The sequence below is a fragment of the Dermochelys coriacea genome, chromosome 4 (assembly GCF_009764565.3).
Source record: "Dermochelys coriacea isolate rDerCor1 chromosome 4, rDerCor1.pri.v4, whole genome shotgun sequence".
Taxonomy (NCBI): Eukaryota; Metazoa; Chordata; order Testudines; family Dermochelyidae; genus Dermochelys; species Dermochelys coriacea.
In genome coordinates, this window is record NC_050071.1 from 20,442,377 (window position 1) to 20,465,939 (window position 23,563).

Genomic DNA, 23,563 nt, shown 5'->3' on the forward strand with positions numbered 1-23,563 from the left:
TATTCAATAAATCTTGGAGCACAGGGGAAGTTCCAGAAAACTGGAAGAAAGCTAATGTGCCAATTTTTAAAAAGGATAAATGGGATGACCTGGATAATTATAGGCTTGTCAGCATGACATTGATCCCGTGCAGGATAATGGAGCAGAACCCACATGAATCATCATCATTGAATTGCAACAGCTTGGTTCTGTAATAGAGGTTGCAACCCATCTAATTGCATCTGGGTTTAATAGATTCCGATTTAAGTACCCTTTCCGCACAATGCCCTAATGAGACAGTGGTTGGTGCCAGCTGCTTGCCCTGTTCCAGAAGGAGCAGGCAGGAAGCAGTGGGCAGTCTGTCATCTCAGATAATAAAGTAATGCCTTTATGTTCTTAATTCTAGTTATTAGAGCACTGGTAATACTGCATGTTATGTATGTATGGCCTTGATCCAATTCCCAGGGTAAGCCTGTAACAAAAGATTAAAGCTATGATTCCTAAATTTTTCCAGACAGCTATGGATTATTTCTTTTTCCACATTTCTGTCCTGTGAAGGTGAACTATTTCAAAATGAAATGAGAAATCAAAAATAAATGATGTATTTTATTGGTAAGAGAAATAATAATTATACTTTAAAATAGGATTTATCATCATTTATCTTTGCAATGTGCATCTTTAAAAACCTATTTGTATCAGTGATGAGTGTTGCAAAGTTGTTTTTAACTGTGCCCAGGCTGGCTGGGGTGCTTTGAGAACATGTATAGCTAACTGAGATAAGAATAAGAAAAAACACTGATATTCACAATACTACTCGGAAAGTAGTCACCAGAAATAATTCAAAACCAGACATCTGGATAAAAACTGAAGTAAACCTATCACTTTCCTTTGAATGACCTCCTATTTTTTTTTGTAAGATAGACCTCATGTTCTTTTGGTTTTCACAACGTTCATGACTGTCCTTACACTGTCACAGAAGATGCAGTTACCCAAAGTGATTATAAAAAGGTGTAAATTCTCTGATGCCCTGTTAAGGATTTGATCCTTTGAGATACTGTGCAGCTCCTGAGAAAAGAAAAACTGAGTACCATCAACTCCAAAGCACCCAGAAGATCAGGTCTTTAAAGAGGAAGTGAACAGCTGCCAGCAGTATAGACCAGAGAGTTGGGGATCAGTCTACCGTTGACAAAGGATCTCAGCAATAAGGGCCAGTGTGATTAGATGTAATGAGGATAATTATCAACCTGCACTGGGTGTGGAAGGAGGATGAAGGCTGGAGGTTTGGGTGGTGGGAATGGGGGAAACTTGCAGAGGGAAGGGTGGAAAAGGGAGCTTGCACTCAAAAAGAAGGTGGTTGGGAATCTGGACAGAAAGGTTTAGGGAACTTGCACTGAGGTGGCAGCAGCATGTCCATGCTGGGTTGTTTGGACATAGCATTATCAAGCACATCTGCCTTGATGGCAGGGTATACTCAGTTGTGAATAGCAATTCTTATCCGTAGTCCAGTCACTGGTATTTTGACATTGAAGACAGTGCTGGTTCTAACACTATCAAAGATAGGAGGATGACAACTAGTAAAATTTGCAACATTTTAAGTAATAATATAAAAAGACTTTCAACTTTAAAAAAAAGAATACAGCAAGGCACAGAGTGTCATTAAGTACAATTAACTAATTTAAAAACCCTGTAAGATTCAGTATAAACTTATCAAATCTGTTGCCCCGTATTTGAAGATACAATGCTGCCTTGATTATACATATGCTAGAATGGCTTCCCTTAAAAAGAGCTGAGGGAGATCGCCAAGCAGCAATTTAACCAGACCTGACAAATGGTTGTGTGCTGATGTGAATTAATGACATGACCTTAAACTCCTAAATCTACAAGAAGTTTGTAGCTCACAGTTCATATATTTAGATTTCCTAAATTCTAGGATACTGTCTTTTAGCTGAAGAGTAGAATAAACAACATAGTTAGGAGGCTAACAGTCCAGGTACAAAAAAATGACTATGGGCTGGATTCTCCTCTCACTTACACTAATGTAAATCACGAGCAACTCCAGTGCAGTTACACTGCTGTCAGGCCACTGTGAGAAGAGAATCACGTCTAACATTTGTGGTTATGGAGTATCTGAAGCAGTAAATGTCTTTTGTAAGTAGTTTATATGGTAAAGTAAAGCTGAGGCATTTGATAACTATAGAGAACATTTAGGGCTGAATTTAATGGAGATGTGGAACACCCAAAGCTCTCACTGACTTCCAAGGCAATTATTGGTGCTTATCACCTCTGAGCGAAAACTATTCTTTTGTGACAAGACAAGCGAAGATTCAAACAAACTGCAACTTCTTTAGCCAGGTTCTTTGAATATTAACTTGATCCTGAATACATAATGTATGATATAGTATGTTAATATTTTATTGAAATTTTGCCTTAATAAAACTTTCTTTTCAAAAAGTCTGTCTTGTATCATAAGTGCTTGAAAGTTCTTTGCCGCCGTTTTGGGCTTAGTACTTATGTTATCCTGCCAAAGAAAAATACAACCTCTAGTTGGTACACATTGCCACTCCTTTTTTTATCCATTCGTTACTGTTGAGGAGAGACAGCATGAAGCGAGCTACATCCCCTCTTGCCACCGAGTTGGTTACCGGGTAACCATTTGGATCAGGAACAAAATAGCCTTCATGAGTCAGGATTTCTTTGTCTGTAGGAGAAAAATATAAACGGATATGAACAGTAGGTGGAAAAAACAGAATCGCAGAGTCAAAACATTACATTTCAATTGATTCTCACCTGCCCAACCCCAATGTAAGTACAAAATATCAAGTTAATTTTAAGCAATAGCTATAGAAAGGTACTATTCTGTATCTTTGACAAATCAGGAAATACAGTGGCCACTCTTAAGTATTGCCAGTTGCTTTTGGCTTTTGGCAGTGGCTCTCAACCAGAGGCCCGGGGCCCCCGAGCAGGTTTCAGGGGGTCCGCTAAGCAGGGCCGACATTAGAGATGCTGTGGCCCAGGGCAGAAAGCCAAAGCCCCACCGGATGGGGCTGAAGCCTGGGGTTCCAATCCCTGCTATCCAGGGCTGAAGCCAAAGCTTGAGCAACTTAGCTTCACAAGGCCCCCAGTGGCGTGGGACCCGGGCAATTTCCCTGCCTGCCCCCCCTTTATGCTGGCCCTGCCTTTTATATGCAGAAAAATAGTTGGTTGTGGCTCAGATGGACAGTGGAGTTTTTATAGCATGTTGAGGGGGCCTCAAAGAAAAAGGTTGAGAACCACTGCTTTAGGTAACTAAATAACTTCAAGGACTTCTGCAAGATATGTGATAGGCTAGGTCTCGCTGCATCACCTCCTTCCCTCCACCCGAAGACTTCCATCACTCTATTTATGTCTTCTTTTCTATCTTCTCTCTCTCCTTTTCTTCCTATTACAACTCCTGCTTAACCTTCAGGTAGCCACCTAAGAGGACAGATCCTCAGCCAGTGAACACTGATTGAAGTCACAGGAGCACTACCAACTTTCAACAGCTGAAGAGATCTATTAAATAGCAATAATGAACGCACCAAGTCTGCTAAGTAATCACTTTGTCTAGTGTGTTACTATCAAGCTATTTTTTTGCTTGTACACAGCATTTTTTTATCCTTGTAGTACATTAAGAGGGAATTTTGCTCATTTTCAGTTTACTTCCTTACTGCACTTGTACTTGTTTAAATTTCTTAAAATAAAGTCTGAAAAACAACAACTTCTAAATAACATTACCTTAGTATTTGCCAGATTATTAGTAGTCTGTATATCACTATATCATTTATTTATTTGTATTGTAAATGAGGCTGGAGGTCTATTCTATAACAACCAGTCTATATTATTTATAAAGTAATGAGCCACCCTGAAGCAGAATCTGTCTCACCTTACCCTAGGATCACAGACTATTCCACACATAATATTATTTGCCTGCAGCATATCATTACCTAACCTCCCGCCAGAAAGGCCTATTAAAATCTCCTTGGAAGTTAGACAAATGTTTAAAATGGGTCCTGTTACTGTTTTATGGAGGACCGAGGAAGGTGGAAGTGGCAACATTTTCCAGTAATAACATTGTTCAACGTTGCAGAGTGACTGTATTAGCTGGTTTCGGCTAAGAAACAGCGTACAGCAGGTAAACTGTTTTTGACAAGCGTCTACTCCGCAAGGGAGTTTTGGATAAGACTCCAACTCATTTATTTTTCCTTCTCATTTTTATTGTAAAAATGGAAGCCAAATTCTGCTCACAGTTATGTTCGTGTAAATCCAGAGTCACAACACTGAAGCCAGTTGGCATTCTCTGGATGCATCAATTGTAGCAGGTTTATAAACTGATATGGTGTAAAAAGTTACCATCTGGTTTTACCATCTGTCCCAGACAGAGAGAGTCATAGCTATGACAGAACAAAGAGCTTCTGCTGTTCTGTATTCTGAGTCAGATTTTCAGAAGAATTCAGTACCATTTCAGCACCAAAAAGAAGTGGCCAAATTTTCATAAGTGCTTAGTGAACATAGTTTTCAAAATACAGCTCCCATCGTTCTCCACAAAGTGCGGATTTATGGAAAATCTGTTTTTTTAGTCCATGGAGGATCCTCATAGGAAAATTGCTAAATGCATATTGAAAATACATCACCCTCTTAAAAGGTGTTTCTTCTTGAACTACCAACATCTCTTCCTGGAAAAGAGTGTAGGTTTAAAAAAAAATAAATTTGATAAACTGCAGGAGTTTCTTGTAATATACTGTGGTCTGACAGGAAATAATCAGGTGCTAGCTGTGAACATTAAGGTGCTGGGAAACCTCAAGGGAAATGTAATAGCAAAAATACTTGTTTCCTGATAGCATTTGGCTTGATGGGTAAACATAAACATGTTCATTTTTAAATGGGGAATTTAAGTTGAGGCCGAGGTCCTGGGAGAAATGAGCTCAGATCCAAGTCGAAGCTCCCGGAAGCAGCAGCATGTCCCTCCTCCAGCTCCTACGCGGAGCAGCAGCCAGGTGGCTCAGCACGCTGCTCTGTCCGCAGGCACTGCCCCTGCAGTTCCCATTGGCCAAGGTTCTTGGCCAATGGGAGCTGCAGGGACAGCGCTTGGGGCGGGGGCAGTGTGTAGAGCCACCTGGCTGCCCCTACACATAGGAGCTGGAGTGGGGACATGCTCCTGCTTCCAGGAGCTGCACAGAGGCACAGCACGCATGGGGCACTGGGGCAAGCCCCCGGCTAGAGCGCCAGAGCGGGGCAAGCCCCAAACCCTGCTCCCCGGCAGGAGCTCAAGGGCCAAATTAAAATGTCTGAAGGGCCAAATGCAGCTCCCAGGCTGTAGTTTGCCCACACCTGAGCTAGAGGGTCAAGAGCTTTTGCCTTTAGTGCTGATTAGCCCAAGATCCCAGCTCTGTGACAGGTTCAAGTGAAATTAGATTTTACATTTAAGTAGAGTAAACTCCATCGTTTTGATAACAATCTTTACTTAAAATGAGTGTGCACCCCAGCAATAAAGTCCACATAGTGAGATACTTTGCTCTATCCCCCTCTTGTTTCCCATTGTGCTCAAAAAGGCCTGTATCGAACTACCGTGTATAGTGACTTTTATCAACAAGGTTTTGACAAGCTCTAGCTCTGGGGCTCAGTGAGAAGGACTTAATTAAAATAACTCATCCTTAATAACAGTTTGCTGTGGATTTTACTATACTGCAAGAACTCAGTGAGATCTATTACCCCAGCATTTCCTCCCGCCCCCCATTTGCAACAAAGGTCTTTTTGTTAGTTTATTAAGCTACTATGAAGCCTCACCGATAAGGCTGACATTATTTTTCTAACTCATTTACAATGATCACAGGAAAACAATTAATTCCATGAATTTCTGGAGGGTACACTTTATTTGATCATGGAGCAGTTTAATCTTTGTAAACCACTGGGATTATCCCCAGCAAAACAGCTTTGCTTGTTGATATACTATCAGTCCTCGAATATCCTGGTTTTTTTCCTAAGCATTAACTCCTGCTGCTAGTCTTATAAAATTAACCACATGTGTTCTGTTAATAACTGGAGGCCTGATCCTGTAATGTGGTAACTACTCCCACAAGGTGCTGAGCACTCTTGGGTCCTGCTGACTTTAAGAGTCTGGGGTGCTCAGCACCTCCTAGGAGTAGCTCAGTAACTCACAGGATTGGGATCTAAGCCCTTGATCCTGCAAACACTTCAGTACATGTGGAAGTTTTACTCATGGGATTAATCCTAGTGACTGCAATAGGATTTCTCATGGGTGTAAAATGTGTAAGTGTTGAAGGTTGGGGTTTACAGGTGTTTTATTTTATTAATATGATAAATAGGGTTTTCAATTAAAAACACAAAGGTTTGCTAATCTGGGGTCTGTATCCTTCACAGAATCTGAAGAATGTAGGGCCCTGAGGGGCTTTACTGCTATACTGAAAGACGTTTAGGACCTTTTTTTTTTAAAAAAAAAAGCCTAGTTATATGTGCAAAAATTCAATCGTAAGCCTACAGTACACACCAGAGCAGTTAGACATGTAAGTGATCGACTGTGTGTTCAGATACCTCAGTGTGACATATTGTGACATATATGGACACTAGTGTGACTATAGGTTTCAGAGTAGCAGCCGTGTTAGTCTGTATTCGCAAAAAGAAAAGGAGTACTTGTGGCACCTTAGAGACTAACAAATTTATTAGAGCATAAGCTTTCGTGAGCTACAGCTCACTTCATCGGATGCATTTGGTGGAAAAAACAGAGGAGAGATTTATATACACACACACAGAGAACATGAAACAATGGGTTTATCATACACACTGTAAGGAGAGTGATCACTTAAGATAAGCCATCACCAACAGCAGGGGGGGGAAGGAGGAAAACGTTTCATGGTGACAAGCAGGTAGGCTAATTCCAGCAGTTAACAAGAATATCCATGATCCATAAACCTGGAAATCCTGGACGCCCCATCATCTCAGGCATTGGCACCCTGACAGCAGGATTGTCTGGCTATGTAGACTCCCTCCTCAGGCCCTTCGTTACCAGCACTCCCAGCTATCTTCGAGACGCCACCGATTTCCTGAGGAAACTACAGTCCATTGGTGATCTTCCTAAAAACACCATCCTAGCCACTATGGATGTAGAAGCCCTCTACACCAACATTCCACACAAAGATGGACTACAAGCCGTCAGGAACAGTATCCCCGATACTGTCACAGCTAACCTGGTGGCAGAACTTTGTGACTTTGTCCTGACCCATAACTATTTCACATTTGGTGACAATGTATACCTTCAAATCAGCGGCACTGCGATGGGTACCCGCATGGCCCCACAGTATGCCAACATTTTTATGGCTGACTTAGAACAACGCTTCCTCAGCTCTCGTTCCCTAATGCCCCTACTCTACTTGCGCTACATTGATGACATCTTCATCATCTGGACCCATGGAAAAGAAGCTCTTGAGGAATTCCACCATGATTTCAACAATTTCCATCCCACCATCAACCTCAGCCTGGACCAGTCCACACAAGAGATCCACTTCCTGGACACTACGGTGCTAATAAGCGATGGTCACATAAACACCACCCTATATCGGAAACCTACTGACCGCTATTCCTACCTACATGCCTCTAGCTTTCATCCAGATCATACCACTCGATCCATTGTCTACAGCCAAGCGCTACGATATAACCGCATTTGCTCCAACCCCTCAGACAGAGACAAACACCTACAAGATCTCTATCATGCATTCCTACAACTACAATACCCACCTGCTGAAGTGAAGAAACAGATTGACAGAGCCAGAAGAGTACCCAGAAGTCACCTACTACAGGACAGGCCCAACAAAGAAAACAACAGAACGCCACTAGCCATCACCTTCAGCCCCCAACTAAAACCCCTCCAACGCATCATCAAGGATCTACAACCTATCCTGAAGGACGAGCCATCGCTCTCTCAGATCTTGGGAGACAGACCAGTCCTTGCTTACAGACAGCCCCCCAATCTGAAGCAAATACTCACCAGCAACCACACACCACACAACAGAACCACTAACCCAGGAACCTATCCTTGCAACAAAGCCCGTTGCCAACTCTGTCCACATATCTATTCAGGGGATACCATCATAGGGCCTAATCACATCAGCCACACTATCAGAGGCTCGTTCACCTGCGCATCTACCAATGTGATATATGCCATCATGTGCCAGCAATGCCCCTCTGCCATGTACATTGGCCAAACTGGACAGTCTCTACGTAAAAGAATGAATGGACACAAATCAGACGTCAAGAATTATAACATTCAAAAACCAGTTGGAGAACACTTCAATCTCTCTGGTCACTCGATCACAGACCTAAGAGTGGCTATACTTCAACAAAAAAGCTTCAAAAACAGACTCCAACGAGAGACTGCTGAATTGGAATTAATTTGCAAACTGGATACAATTAACTTAGGCTTGAATAGAGACTGGGAATGGATGAGTCATTACACAAAGTAAAACTATTTCCCCATGGTATTTCTCCCTCCCACCCCACCCCCCACTGTTCCTCTGATATTCTTGTTAACTGCTGGAATTAGCCTACCTGCTTGTCACCATGAAACGTTTTCCTCCTTCCCCCCCCTGCTGTTGGTGATGGCTTATCTTAAGTGATCACTCTCCTTACAGTGTGTATGATAAACCCATTGTTTCATGTTCTCTGTGTGTGTGTATATAAATCTCTCCTCTGTTTTTTCCACCAAATGCATCCGATGAAGTGAGCTGTAGCTCACGAAAGCTTATGCTCTAATAAATTTGTTAGTCTCTAAGGTGCCACAAGTACTCCTTTTCTTTTAGTGTGACTATACACACACACAACATTATCATTTGTATGATTCTGACTGGGATGAGTGTGATTTTTATGTGTGAGTACAATTACAAAATGTGATTTACACAGCAGTGCAAACACAATTCTTAACAAAAATGAATCAAGGCAAAACTGTTAGTTACAAACTCAGGTGACAGATTTCAGAGTAGCAGCCATGTTAGTCTGTATTCGCAAAAAGAAAAGGAGTACATGTGGCACCTTAGAGACTAACAAATTTATTTGAGCATAAGCTTTCATGAGCTACAGCTCACTTCATCGCTGTAGCTCACGAAAGCTTATGCTCAAATAAATTTGTTAGTCTCTAAGGTGCCACATGTACTCCTTTTCTTTTTGCAAACTCAGGTGAGAATGACTAAAACATTCACTGAGGTTTGTCAATCTTCCTATGTCCCTGGTTTGAGTATGGACAAACCTGGGCATAGAGGAAAGCCCTGGGAAAAGTGATTGTATGAGGGCATGGCTACACTTGCAGATGTAGAGCACTGGGAGTTAAACCAGCCCTTGGAGACCGCAGCAGGGAAAGCGCTGCCATGTGTTCACACAGTCAGCTGCAAGCACAGTGGCATGGCCACATTAACAGCTCTTGCAACACCACAGAGAGCAGTGCATTGGTAGCTATCCCAGTGTGCAAGTGGCTGCAGCGCGCTTTTCAAATGCGGGGGTGGAGTGTGTATGTGGGGGGAGGGAGTGTGTCAGCATGCTGTCTTGTAAGTTCACACAGCAGCAGGGGGAAACCCTGACATCAGCCTTCACCCTCAACACACTCTCTCACATACACACGCACGCGCGCGCAACTCAGAAGCAGGAGCATTCAGTAATGGTTGCTTTGTCCTGTAGCAGATAAGCAGCCGGCTGTCAGGAAACGGAGCTTTGAAAGGGGATATCTGCAGGCCTGCCGCTGAATTCAAAACAATGATCAGAGTGGCCACTCAACTTCAAGGGATTATGGAACGTTTCCAGAGGCCAATCACAATGCAGTAATGCAACACGTCATCCACACTGAAACCCCGGTGTTTTCAGATGGGGCACAGCAAGCTCTATACTTTTCCTCGAGGTGAATTACCAGGAGCTCTCCAGCTGCAGAGTCCAGGCGCTCTAAGTGCCTTGCCAGTGTGGACACCTCAGGAATTAGGGCATCTGGGGCTGATTTAATGCACTCTAACTTGCAAGAGTAGCCAAGGCCTGAGTCAAATCAGCCCCAAATTGTTGATTAGAGATGAGCTTTGCTTTGGAATGTTGGGTTCGCAAAATTCAGACACTGAGAGGGTACTATTACCTTACATGAAATGAAGTCTAAAAGACATTTGTCTGAACTCTGCTGAACATCCTGGGTTTCACACAGCTCTAGTCTAGTGCTTTATCTGCCGCAGTCATGGCAAAATGAAATTAACAAGAGCTCTACCTTCACACTAGAATGGAAAACTGAACACAACAGGGCTTGATTTTCCTGCATGCATGGCATGAAGTAAGCAACAAGTAAGATAAATTTGGGGCCTGTCTATTCTTTGATAGTGTTCCTTCAATTCAGTGTTTTTCCACTTATTATCCTTGACCCTGGTCCAATGCCCCTCAAAGTTTTTTCACTGACTTCAATGGGCACTGGATCAGGTCCTTGGTTAGTAAAGCTTTGATATATTAGTCCCTGGAAACATTGGCTAAATGAAGTAGGTAACATATAATTGATACCCTAACATTGGAAACATGTATTCTCAAATCCATTTAATACTTTCTTTTCCATCTTTCAGTTTAAAATATTTCAGGCCACCCAAAAGTAATTAAAGGTACTAGCTAGATGTCACTCTGCACTCTTTTCCAGATAGCTCTACCAATGCTCCTCAAGCCTAACTAACAGAACTTGCAAAATACTAAGTGGCTTCAACTCCAAAGGTAAGCTCTTTGGGGCAGGGAGTATCTTTTTGTTCTGCATTTGAACAGCACCTTGCACAATAGGGTCTTGGCCATGACTGTGGCTCTGACATGCTACCATAATACAAATAAAAACAGTCAAAATTAAGGCCAATCAGCACCTGCTGCAGGAGGTACTTAACATCTATTCAAAATAAGGACAGTAGGCAATGAGTGGATATCTTCATCACCCATAAGGCCATCAATATTACTCACTGGTTATACAGTCAAAGCTTTCCCGTAGTTGATGCTGCTACCATAGTTCCTTTACCTGTGGCTGGAATATTTTGAAGTCCTGGTGGCCTCACTACAATCCAGCTGAGGTCACTGCACTCCTTCTCTAAGTAGTTTTCCATCTGTTTCATGTTGGTAAGCACACTTCTGATGAGTGGCAGGAGGAGAAAACGCACCATGAGTGGAGCATTCTGTCCAGACTCAGCTGTAAGGAAAGAGACATTCTTTTCACAGAATTCCTGAACATGAGTTTGGCTATATTGGCTATCACAGCACTCATGCATCTTCAAGTGATATGGCATCAGTCTAGGTATTGGGACAGAACGGATCCAGACAGGGAAGGTAGACCCAGAGGAGTTCCTTGTGAAGCATAGGAAAGTTGAGAGGGCCCTTTTATCATCTTTGGGAGTTGGATTCATTATAGTAAGGGCAGAGGTACGCATTAATAAGGTTAGGGAAGTCTGTAGAGAAAGACTGCAGGAAGGAACCAGGAAGCTTAGAGAGAATTTCCAGCAGACCTCAGTCTGTTGTCCTACAGATTTAAAAAACACTTTTTTAATGAAAGTCAAAAGAAGGGTGTTTTCCAGTGTTTAGCTATTTAACTAGCCAATAAAATGAAGGAATTCTAGATTAGCATGGCAAACACCTTGGGCCTAGGCACTATAACACCTACTGTATCAGCATCTATCAAATGAGGCTGGTCTGTAATACTGTAAAAGTGGTTCACCAAATTTTCAGCTCTATTTGTAAATGCACCAGACAGGATATATCGTCCAGTCACATGAAATGCAGTGTAATTTATTGTGATTCTTGTAATATTCTGGATAGGATGAGAGGTTTTTGGAAAAATGAAGCCAAGACAGCCTCTGAAGAAGCTATCCCAGGCTGTATGCAGGACTTTGGGGAATTTTAGTGGGTTCTGCTTAGAAATCCAACAAGAAGGGATATGGGGAAAAATTTTCAAAGGCACCTTACTTAGATTGTAAGCCCCTTGAGAAAGGTGGTGTCTTTTTGTTCTGTGTGTGTACAATACTTAACACAATGTGCTCCTGGTCTGTGACTAGGGCTCCTAAGCAGTACAGTAATACAAATAATAAAGTGACTTAAGAGCCTAAGTCCTATTGACTTGTAAGACAATGTAGAAGGTTAGGTCAATTACAGCTTCTGAAAATTTTATCCCTGGTCAACAACAACAACAGAACTGCTTGCTCTTTTCTTCAGTAGTGAGACGCTTAATTTTTAGTTCAAAGTTCTCAGGAATCTCAGATGCTAAAATCCCCTTAACCCCTCCTCCTTACTCATTCTCTCTGGAGCCAATGTCTAGAAAGATGCACTTGAACAATCCGCTGGTTACCGTACTCACGGGAAGTGTACCATGATGTCATGGTTATTACACGGTTCACTTTGGCTAGCCGCATGGCAGCCACTATAGCTTCCATTGAATCTGTGTATCCTGAAATTGCTGAGAAGATCTTGAAGGGGAAGCCCAAGCAGGAAATGACAGCATCTTGACCTTGAAAATGTCCCGACAACAGTTCTGCTGAAAAGATGTTTGCTTCCACCACCTAAAAAGATGTAATAATATCATCATCTTGTCAATACTTCTTTCCCCGTCATACCCATCAACATTTCCTTCTCCTGAGGCACAACGTGATGAAGTGACTTGCCCAGGTTTACTCAGAACCTCAGTGGCAGAGCTGAGAATAGAATTGAGAGAGCCTAACTCCAGGCCCACTGCCTAATACACTGGACGACACTGGAGTTCAATGCCTCCCAGCTCAACAGACTAATGATACTGGCCTAGAGGATCATGCTCTAGAGAGGACCCAGTCTTCAAGGGCGTGTTCACTTCTTTGTTTGCCTGGACCAAAGTCAATGCTCTCTTCTCCAAGGTCACAAGAAGTCCAGTCAAGGTGTCTGGTGAAGCTGTTCTCAGAGGCAGTTAGATCCCATTCCTGCAAGCATCTCTTGAGAACTGCTGACTGCTCTCAGATCCCACTGAAATCAGCACTCTGCAGGAACAGAGCCTTTGGCAATTCCACCCTTTCAATTCCCAGACCCAGACTGCCACTGGAGTGCTCATAGTTAAAATTAAAGAAGAAAACAGCAGGAAATGTGGTATAACATAAAATCTCCTGGGATTGTAGAGATATTGGCTCAGAAAGTAAGGTGGAAATTTCTAATAGGGCAGGAATCTGCAGGTGCTGTATCTAGTTATCGGAGATCACATGCCACACAAATAATTTAGATGTCATTGGGCAGGCTGACATGTTTTTGTAGAATCATTTGTCCAACCTGAGTTACAATAGCTACCTCGAAGCTGATCCAAAGCCTACAGAATCCAATGGAGAGACTCCAATTGAATTCAACAGGCTTTGGATCAGATCCATAGTCAGTATAAGTACAGTAGATAAATTTATAATATATTTAGGCCAAGATTAAAAAAAAAAAAAAAATTAGTGGTCCTCATTGCTTGCATTATTGGTTGCCTGACTTGAGACACATTAAAATGACCTCAGTTTTTAAAGTGTCAAGTTGAGGTACCCAAAATCACTAGTCACTTCAGCAAATGACCTCATATAGACAAATATTATCTGCTTAGTATTTAAATAATGAAATACCTTCAGATTTTTATGTTGAATAGTCAGTTTGGTGACATTCCGCACAAGTGCCGTCACTTCATGGCCTTGCTGTAGCGCTTGTGAGATCAGAAACTGACCAGATTGACCTGTTGCACCAAGAACCGACAGCTTCATAACTTATCTGCAAAGAAAAGGCAAGGTTGAGAATGGTTTTGGTTGTGAATAGCTGCCTGGTATTTACATTTAAAAGAAAAAAAAAAAAGGGTGTCTAGATATTTAGGAAGACAGTAACTTTTAAGGTCCAACTCAAGTATCTTGCTTAACTTTGATTTCGGCACAGGAGCTCTCTAGGGACCAGAATATGCATGTTACAATGTTGTGGTATGGAGTCACATGACTGCAGGGAAAGCTCGAGGAGAGACTGCTCCTTGGGAAGTACAGCTCTTCACCCACTCCCCGGTGCAAGTGATGGGAATGAACAGCCTGTACTATGTTTTAGCACTTTTCAGCCTGCTCCCATCTTCACTGCTGGCAAGTTCTGTAGGCTATTAAGGATGCTGCGGCAGGACATAAAGGAATCAGTCACTGTAGTCCACCAAAGGTATGGACTGCAGTTGTCCCTGGCTCTTGTACAGGATGCAGAAAAGTTGCTTGGTGTGACTCTCTCTCATCTGATTCCCTCACCATCACCTGTTCAAAGGCGAGGGACAATCAACCCCTAAGGGTATGTCTACATAGCAGACATTGGCATTTCAGAGCAAGTGAGAACCTAGGTTGACAGACTTGGTCCAGCGTGGCTTGTGCTAGCTCTCTAAATAAATAGCTGAATAGACAGCCCTTTGAAGTTGCAGATAGGGCTGGAGGTAAGGCTCTGAAGCCCACTCCCCTCTCTAGGCATCAGAAGAATTTCTAGTTAACATGGCTATTCAGATAGTTGACTCAAAACAAAACAAGATGTAGTGGAAATTATGATGGGTAAAGTGCGTAGAAATATTTACGCACAGTGTACGCTTCCAGCAGAATCAAGGGGCAGGTGGGAATCTGTCCTAGAATAACTGCTGCTCATCATTCTTTCTAGCTCCTCCCAGACTTTGCTCCTCATTGCCATTGTTAGTTGCCTCATACTTCGGGGCATATTGGGCAGATTGCTGCTACAGTAATTTATTTACTTACATTTACCTTATAATTAAAAAAGACTCAAGGCCATCCAGAGGTGCACATAACTACTCTTCACAACCATATGTTCCTATCCCAGTTATCTGAGTTCTCCCACCCCCATTTCCTGCTTTGGTTTGTTACACCCACTCTCAGGTCTTGTCTTTTATTAAATTTTAAGCTCTTCAGTCTAGGACTGTCTTCCTGTATGTCCATATAATGCCTAGCACAATGGGTCCCTGATCCTGGATGTGAGATCAACATAAGAATGAATAAGGAATACTTGGCTCCTATATACTTTGCATTATAGGTCTCAATGTATTTTATAAGGGTGGTTCATTTTACAGATTGGAAAGATGAGGCATTAAAAGATGGTGTGATCCGCCCAAACCCACAGAACAAACTGGGAATAGAACCCAGGCCTCCTGACTTGTAGTACAGTGCCTTATAAACGAGCCTGACAAATTGTAACATTGAGGTACATAGTTTTCAGCAACTCAATTGGCTCAGATTTGTGTTTTTGGTGATTTAAATTCCCTTCCTTTTGTACCTACTCAGCAGGAGGGTGAGTCTCTTTTCTAAGGAAGAGGTGGAGCAGGACATTATAGCTACTTCTTCTGCGATGCGAGGAACCACACCTCATTTGCCCAGTGCCTCTCTGTCCTGTGCTGTTTCCTGGATATCAGGCCTGCTGAGTGATCAAGGACCAGACAGCCACTTGTATCGTTCCAGAATGCAGAATCATCCTCTGGAGCCAGGGATTTCTGCCAGCTGCCATTGCTACATTTTCAGATTGAGACTAAATTCTGTGCTTGTGAGTGTACCTGCATATGCTATTTATCTTATTTCTTTGCAGGGCTCTTTCTGGAGTTCACCACTGTGGTGCCCTGTTCCCTTCTGGGAATTGTTTGGAACAGCTATTCCCCATCTGCTTCGTGTTCCCACCAGAAACTCCCTCTTCCCCCTGTCACCACATACATTACATTCAGAGATATTGCAATGAGAAAAGACTATTAGATCACCTAGCCCATCCCCTGCCAAGACCCGTTTGTTCTATACACTCCTTCGGTGTCACATCAAGTAGCAGCAGCAGTGGGGCAAGGGATCAGTGAGAAAGAGAGAAAGAAGTGTAGCCGAAAGTGGCTGCTTATTTTCTGTATCATATAATCAGTCCAGGATATTCCCTAAGACTATTCAGTAGGAATTTAAACAGGCCAAGTTCTCCTTGCCCCACCCAGCACCACTTTTCAGCAACAAGGAGACAGATGAGAGCATAGAAATGACTTTTCGCAGCCAATTCTTTAATACAAACTAAAACAAATACTTACCAAAATCACTTGTTGGAGACAAGTGATGGGAGATGGCTATACCCCTTGGTTAGAGCAGTAGCTAGAAGTAGCTCTGCACCAAACTCTCCAGAGAGTCTTACTGCATTTGTGTATGGGAAGCCGGAACTGGACTCAGGTTTCCTTTTCTGTCATGTTCACACTAAGTTCTTCAAATAAAATCCTCTGAGCATGTATGCATTGACCCCTCCTCTTCCTACCTCCTACAGGTTCTGCCTCTGTGATTGTTTTACTTGCCTAAAAATAATGTCTTAATTACTTTTGGTTTGTTTTTTATGCATTTTGAGGCTTATCACTAATTTCCCACAGTCCAGCCCCATTCCCTTTTATCTATTACAACATGAACAATCCTGCTAACGCAGCAGAAAGTCACAGGCAGGGAGCCTGCAGCGCTGGGATGTTGCCACGCCTCCAGTGTCTTGCTACATACAAGTTATGCAAGGGGGAAAGAAACCCATTAATCACATTACCTAGGCTGTCAGCAATACAAGTTGCCACTGATACTGATTGCATCTAGACACTACTTCTGGGACTTCTCTGATGTGGGGGTCTCCATTTTTCAAGAGATCCTGATTTTGCAGAACAAATTTGTAGAACAGTGGAGTCTACTGCTGCCTGAGCACATTGATTACTGTTTGGGGTAGTGCCTAGAAGCCTCAGTCAAGTGGGGACCTGGGATGGGGTGTATAAACACCGCAGTGGGAGGGGGAGTCAGAGAGCTCAATTAGCACATTCTGTGGCACCTGGAGTGGAGAAGCAATGAAGGATTAGACCCAGCTGGGGAGAGCCAGGCCAGGCTTCCTATAAGGGAAGGATTGCAGGGTAATAGGGGGAAGGAGATCAGAAGAAAAAAAAAAAAAAAGTGAAATGGGGTAGATTTAGCTTTACCTGCACCTGCTGGGAAAGGAACTGTGGTGAGGCCTGTAGGAAGGAGTTTGTAGTGCAGGACTGTCCTTGAAAGATCTGGATAGCTGGTGTAAAAAGAGACTCCTAAAGCAGGTAGGGAAGAAAGAAACCCTGTTGGTCAGCAGCTCAGGCAAAGCTGGGCATTCAAGGAGACAGCTGCAGGGCCCAGTAAGGTCGGGAGACAGAACTCTGCAGAGCATGAGACTAGGGTAATGAGTCTGCAGGGAACTAAGCCCAGGCAGGGTGGAAGAGTTGTTGTTCCTGTCTTTGGACATTGCCCACCTGGGAGGGGTAGGTATGTCAACACTCCAGGCAGGGGTGTGATTTGCAGCTTATGTGGATAAACCTGTGCTAGCTTGCTAAATAGCACTGAGGAGGATAGGCCTACGTGAAAGCTCATAAAACTAATGCTCCTTTAGCTGCACCTATGCCATTATCAACAGCTATTTCTGTTGCTCTACATACGTGCTTGACAAATTAAAGATAGCAGTATTGCTGCCCTGGGGTGATTACAATATAATGTTGAGGTGCTTGGAGGAAGAGGGCAAACACCATCTAGGGAAAAGGGGGCTGGGAAGATGGAGGCTAGAGGCATGAAACAATGTAGTTGCTGATGCATCTTGAGGGTGAACCTGTTTGTTTTCTCTCTATTCTCCTTCCCATACTCATCCAAATACAGTACAGCACTATGTTAAATGTAAACTACTAAAAAAAAAAAAAAAAAAAAGGAAAGCAGTGTTTTTTTCTTCTGCATAGTAAAGTTTCTAGCTGTATTAAGTCAATGTTTAGTTGTAGACTTTTGAAAGAACAACCAGAATGTTTTGTTCAGAGGTCTGAACATTTCAGAGTTACAGACAACCTCCGTTCCCAAGGTGTTTGAACTCTGAGGTTCTACTGTATGTTTACTGTAGTAGATATCTTGCGCAAGGGATGGTACCTCCTCTGTAGATAAACCTCTTTAAAGCCAAGGCATGACCGCACAAAGTTAATTATTTACATTATGATACTGAGGGTAAATATTTCAAAAGCATTTAAGTGACTTAGAAACCCAAACCTCATTGCATTTCTGGAAACTACACCACATTCTCCATTCCAACTTGTGTGAAATGCTGCTGGTGGAATTAGAACTGGAAGCCACAAGTTCTCCATGATGCTGTAGTCATGAGGGAGTAATTATTTATTAACTTTTATAGCCACATGCATTTCTAGGACAGGTTTTCAGTGAAATACTTCATTGATTTTTTTTTTTTTTAAATGCATCTGGTAAAACTGCTTTGAAGACTTGTGGGAGGTACACACAAGGACTTCGGTGAATTCATCTGAGTCGTTATCAAGGAAACATTTAGTTGTTATGTGAGATCATCCAATATCCGTTTACTGGATGTTTCAAAAATTAGGATAAATACCTTAAAAATCATATTCCTTTGCTTTTTGGGCTTCCTGAATCTGGAAATCTTTGCCCACCAGATTTATTGATGCTGAGTTAATAGTCTTAAATGTAACATAAACTGGATAAAAAGATACTGTTCCATGTAAATCTCATCCTACTGAGCACTTCTTGCACTTTGTATTTTGTGTATTGATTTTAAAGCACCGTGAGATGCACTGGGCTCATGAAAGTGCTAGTTCAATTAACTTTGGATTGGAATGTAATGATAAATCCCAGTCTCTCCACTCTGGACACAAAGTCATGCCAATTTAGGGGAAATGTGGGAGGACTGACTGGACCAGGTGGGTGTGGCTGGCGGATGGAGCCTCTTGTTCATTGCTGTGAATCCAACCTAGGAATTTAAAGCAATGTTTAGGTTCGAAGACTGCTGATGCCTCCAGAGGTTGCACTTGCATAGTAGGGAAAGACATTGGCTGTGTATGACAAAAGCTAGAAACATTTCTACATAGAATTCATCTTAAATTAAAAAAAAAACAAAAAAACAGTGGCTTAAGAGTTAAGGCATGGGAGGGGAGAAAATACAAACAGGAAAAAATAAAGTACAGTCATATAAAGCCAGAGAATTTGGAGGGCTTAAAAATGTTAATCTAAGACCCAGTCTCACGTGAAAAAGAAGCAGCAGTGCCCTTTACGTCAATATAAACTTAAATATGTCTCATCTCATCTGCTCTTATTACCTGAGGAGTTTTAGATGAGCTTGATTAGTCAATAGATATAAAGAAGGTGGCTTAGAACTCCAGGAGATGCATGTTTTCTGCTTTGTGAGGGTGCAGCTGCTCCTTTCTTGCTCTTCAAATAGCTTAGAAAAGGGGTGGCCAACCTGTGGCTCCAGAGTCGCATGTGGCTCTTCAGTCATTAATATGTAGCTCCTTATCTAGGCACTGATTCTGGGGCTGGAGCTATAGATGCTAACTTTCCAATGTGCTGGGGGGTTCTCACTGCTCAACCCCCTGCTCGCCCCAAGCCAAGCCCACACTTCACCCCTTCCCCCAAACCCTTTCCTCTGAGCCTGCCATACCCTCACTCTTCCCCTCCATACCTCCTGTACACATGAAACAGCTGATTTTGGGATGAGGGGGGAATAGGTGCTGATTGGTGGGGGCTGGGGAGCAGATGGGGGGCTGCTGACATATTACTGTGGCTCTTTGGTATGTATGTTGGTAAATTCTTGCTGCTTCTCAGGCTCAGGTTGGCCACCCCTGGCTTAGAGCCTAATTTTTCCACTGCTCTGCAACCAGTACGGTCATCTACCCCGGTGCTAGGTGGGTACAGAATGCAAACAGGTCAGAATGTGGAGTACTGGCCCCAAGCATTCATGTAAGGAAGCCTCTTAGGGCCAGATCCAGAGGGACTTAGGCACCTACACCCTGGCTTTAGGTACATCAGTCCTGGTTTTAGGCAGCACTGCAACACACAAAACCCCTGCTCTTTCCCTTTCCCCAATGTCCAGGTCCCTGGACAGCGTGGTAGAGAGAAGATTTGCTCAGTAGGAAGGGGAATTGAAAGTCCCAAATGTCCTCATCTCAACTCAGTCACATTTCCTCACCTATTACAGTAAACTGGTATAGGTGAATGACTAGGGTCAAAGAAAAAAGCTGCTGGACTGTACTTTGGCTGGAGGAGACTGAAGTTGGCCTAAACGTCTCAAAGCACTGTGTTTACGAGTCAGTTACATTTGTGGTTTATTCAAACAATCATCTTACAAATTCACAGGCCAGCTCTGCAATCATGGTTGACAGGAGTCTATTTCGTCTGTGAAGGCAGCAAAAATAGTTTCCAAGGGCTATCCAAAAGGCTGGCTCTGATGCCCTGCCACCACTTCTGGTGTGAGAATAATGGGATCTTGTGTTAGGTTGATCCTGCCCTATTATATAGTGCAATGCCTTCATCTGAGGCTTCTGCTGTATCCCCATTTTACGGATGGTGGAGTTTGAGACACAAAGAGGTTAACCGGTAACTTCCTGAAAGTCACTGGTGAAGCCAGGAGTTCCTGTCTTCTAGTCTGCTGCCTACCTCATTTAGAGCAGAGAGGTAGGGAAATAAATAATCTCAAATGTACCTACCTGTCCAGGATGAGTCTAAATCCTGTGTCACAATCTGTTTGCAGGGCTAGCTCTAGCTTTACTAGCCAGTTAAAAAAAAGCCGGTTCTCAACCCTAAGGTGTAAATAAACACCAGCCAGCTTTGAAAGACTGATTCGTAGAGTCCCCTTAACATGGCACTGTTGGTGGCTGCCTAATCCTAGAGCTGCTCTTGTCTAGCTCATTTCCGTTACCACAAATAAATGACAGATTAGGAATAGAGAAAGTGTAGTAGGAGACAATAGGATTAGAGGGAATAATGTTACATACTTTGTCTCTTCAATTTAGATTATTAGTTCTTTGGGATAGGGTTGTCCTACTCCATGTAGAAAGCCTAGTGCAATAGGACCACAGTTTGTGTTGTGGTCTCTATGCATTACTTTAATACAACTGATTAATAATACTCTGTGAAGTTTTGACAGACTCCAATTTTAAAACTTGGATGTACTTGAAATAGTTATAAACATACTCAGCATTTTACAATACTCTCAGGGAGGGATAGCTCAGTGGTTTGAGCATTGGCCTGCTAAACCCAGGGTTGTGAGTTCAATCCTTGAGGGGGGCATTTAGGGATCTGGGGCAAAAATTGGGGATTGTTCCTGCTTTGAGCAGGGGGTTGGACTAGAGGATCTCCTGAGGTCCCTTCCAATCCTGATATTCTATGAAGATTTACAATGACACTTGGTAGGCAGGCAGAGTGCCCTCCCACCGGACTGAAGAGCAAGAGAGCTCTACATGCCCCCTTGTGGGTAGAGTCAAACCTGCTCCATCCCCCTTGCCGTAAATACTAGGATGGGGCAGGACGGGAGGGCTCTCCAGCTTAGCAACCCGAGCCCGAGGACTACCACCCAATATAATGAGGCAGGGTGGCCTTCCACCCCACTGAAGAGCGAGGGAACACTACAGTTGGTGGAGAACATGGATATCGTCCCCTCCCCTGAGATAAGGGGACGAGCCAACGACAGCATTAGACGGACCCCCCTTCACCCTTCCCCAGTTTAGGAAGGATGGAGGTTGAGAAATTGATTAAATGGCTCGCTGAGAGGCAACAGCACCAGAAGCAACAACTGCTGAAACAGCTCAGGAACCAGCAACAATAACTGATTTGAGAACTGGGGGCCCAAAACCGTAAGCAGCAACAACAGTGCTTGCAGCAGCTTGTGGCACTTCTGCTGACCCCAAGGGGCTCCAACCCCAGGGCTGCAGCGGCCCTGGCTGACCCCAGGGTGTCAATATGCTTGGGAAAAATGGGCCCCGAGGATGATCCCAAAGCCTTCCTTATCACATTTGAGAGGGTCGCCTCCGCAGCTAAGTGGCCCCTGGGGCAATGGGCCACCCTAATGGCTCTGTACTTGATGGGAGGGCTCCCGGTAAGGGAAGCCCAGGACTATGGGCAGTTGAAGGCCACAATCCTCGATGGACTTGAGATCACACCAGAGACATTCGGGCAGTGACTCCAGAAGAGCTACCCTCCCGGGGCTCAACTGAGGGCGGTAGCCCAGCAGCTGAAGGATGCATGCTGGTGCTGGTTACAGCTCAAATGGCATATGGGGGCTGAAGTTGCCAAGCAAGTTGTGTTCGAGCAGTTCATACATATCCTTCCAGCGTGAGGAAGAACTTGGGACTTTCACCACTGGCCAGTGATCCTGAGCACAGCTGTGGCCCTTTGGAGGACTTTTTGGGGGCAGAGGCTACCATAGGGCCTGGAGCTCAGCCTGTGACCCTGATAATGATCCAACCCCAGGAAGAGAAGACCCAGAGCCAAAGGAAAGAACCCCAACCCGGCCCAAAACACCCTGGTGGATGGGAGGTTGGCAGCCCTGATGACCGCCTCGTAGAGCGTGGGGACTACCTGGGGACGTAGGAGTCGTGGGGAAGCCCCAAGTTGCAGGTGTGCCAGTACCCCTGCCCAGCTCTACAGACCCTCCCCAACGCTCTGAAATTGCCCTTGTTTCACCTGCGGCCAATTTGGGCATCTTGTTAAAGGCATGGCGGGAGCGTGAGGGGCTATTCATTGCCTCATACACCCTGGAGCCAAAGGGCTAGAGCTACTGAATGTGCATGTTTGCTTAGCCTGCAAGCCAAGACTAAAGCCTTTCCCTGCTCTGCCCCACCCCCAGGGCTAGAGCTACTGACTGTGCATGTTTGCTGGCCGCCTTAGTCTGCAAGCCAAGACTAAAGCCTGATCCCTGCTTTGCCCCACCCAAAGGGTTAGAGCTATAGACTCTGTGTGTTTGCTGGTTGCTTTGGCTAGGGCCCCAGACTGTTAATAGCTGTCAGCCCCAGCCGAGGGGCTGGGAGTAAAAGACTATGCAGGGTGTGGCCCCACCCTCATTTTTGGTGGCAGAGACTACTGCAGGGCCTGGGGCTTGGCCCGTGACCCCAATAATGGTCCAACCCCAGGAAGAGAAGTCCTGGAGCCAAGGGAGCAAACCCCGACCCGGCCCAAAACACCCTGATGGATGGGAGGTCGGTAGGCCCCAATGGCCGCCCTCTACAGTGCAGGGACTACCTAAGGATGTAGCCAGTGTGGGGAAGCCCCGGGTGGCAGGCGCACCAGTACCCCTGTCCTACTCTACAGACCATCCCCGACATCCTGAAATCAGCTCTTGTTACACCTGTGGCCAATTCGGGCACCTTCAGTGTGAGTGTCCCTTGACGGACTGCAGTTTTGGCCAGGTCTGTTCCGGGGAGGCTTGGGCCTGTAATCAACCCTCGGATAAATTGACAATCCCCCTTGATGTGAACAGAGTCCAACTCTCCGCTCTCATTGATTCGGAGTGCGGGGAGACTCTCGTCCACCAGAATCTTGCCCTGTCTCCCGACCTGCTGCTGGGTGTCATTCCACTACAGTGCATCTACGGGGATGTGAAGCCCTACTCCAAGGCCCAGGTTGCTTTGACTGTGAGAAGGGAGATGTGGACCATGATAGTTGGTCTGGCACTAAGGCTGGCATACCCCATCATCGTGGGCCGTGATTGGAAGGGGTTCTTGGAGGTCCTGTGCGTGACAACTGCAGGGGCCCCACCGCCTGAAGTAGCCCTCAAGGGGGAACCTGTTAAGGAA

General features: G+C 44.2%; 1 protein-coding gene across 1 annotated transcript; it reads right to left on the minus strand.

Annotated features, from left to right (window-relative positions):
• Window positions 1-572: 572 nt before the first annotated feature.
• LOC119854394 (uncharacterized protein ycf39-like) lies at window positions 573-16,482 on the minus strand. The gene is made up of 5 exons (XM_038398682.2): window positions 16,043-16,482; window positions 13,599-13,740; window positions 12,341-12,542; window positions 11,015-11,182; window positions 573-2,677 (listed from the first exon to the last, which is right to left on the minus strand). Exons 2-5 carry the CDS (start codon window positions 13,731-13,733, stop codon window positions 2,520-2,522), a joined length of 663 nt encoding a protein of 220 aa, XP_038254610.1. The 5' UTR covers window positions 13,734-13,740; window positions 16,043-16,482; the 3' UTR covers window positions 573-2,519.
• Between the last annotated feature and the right edge of the window lie 7,081 nt (window positions 16,483-23,563).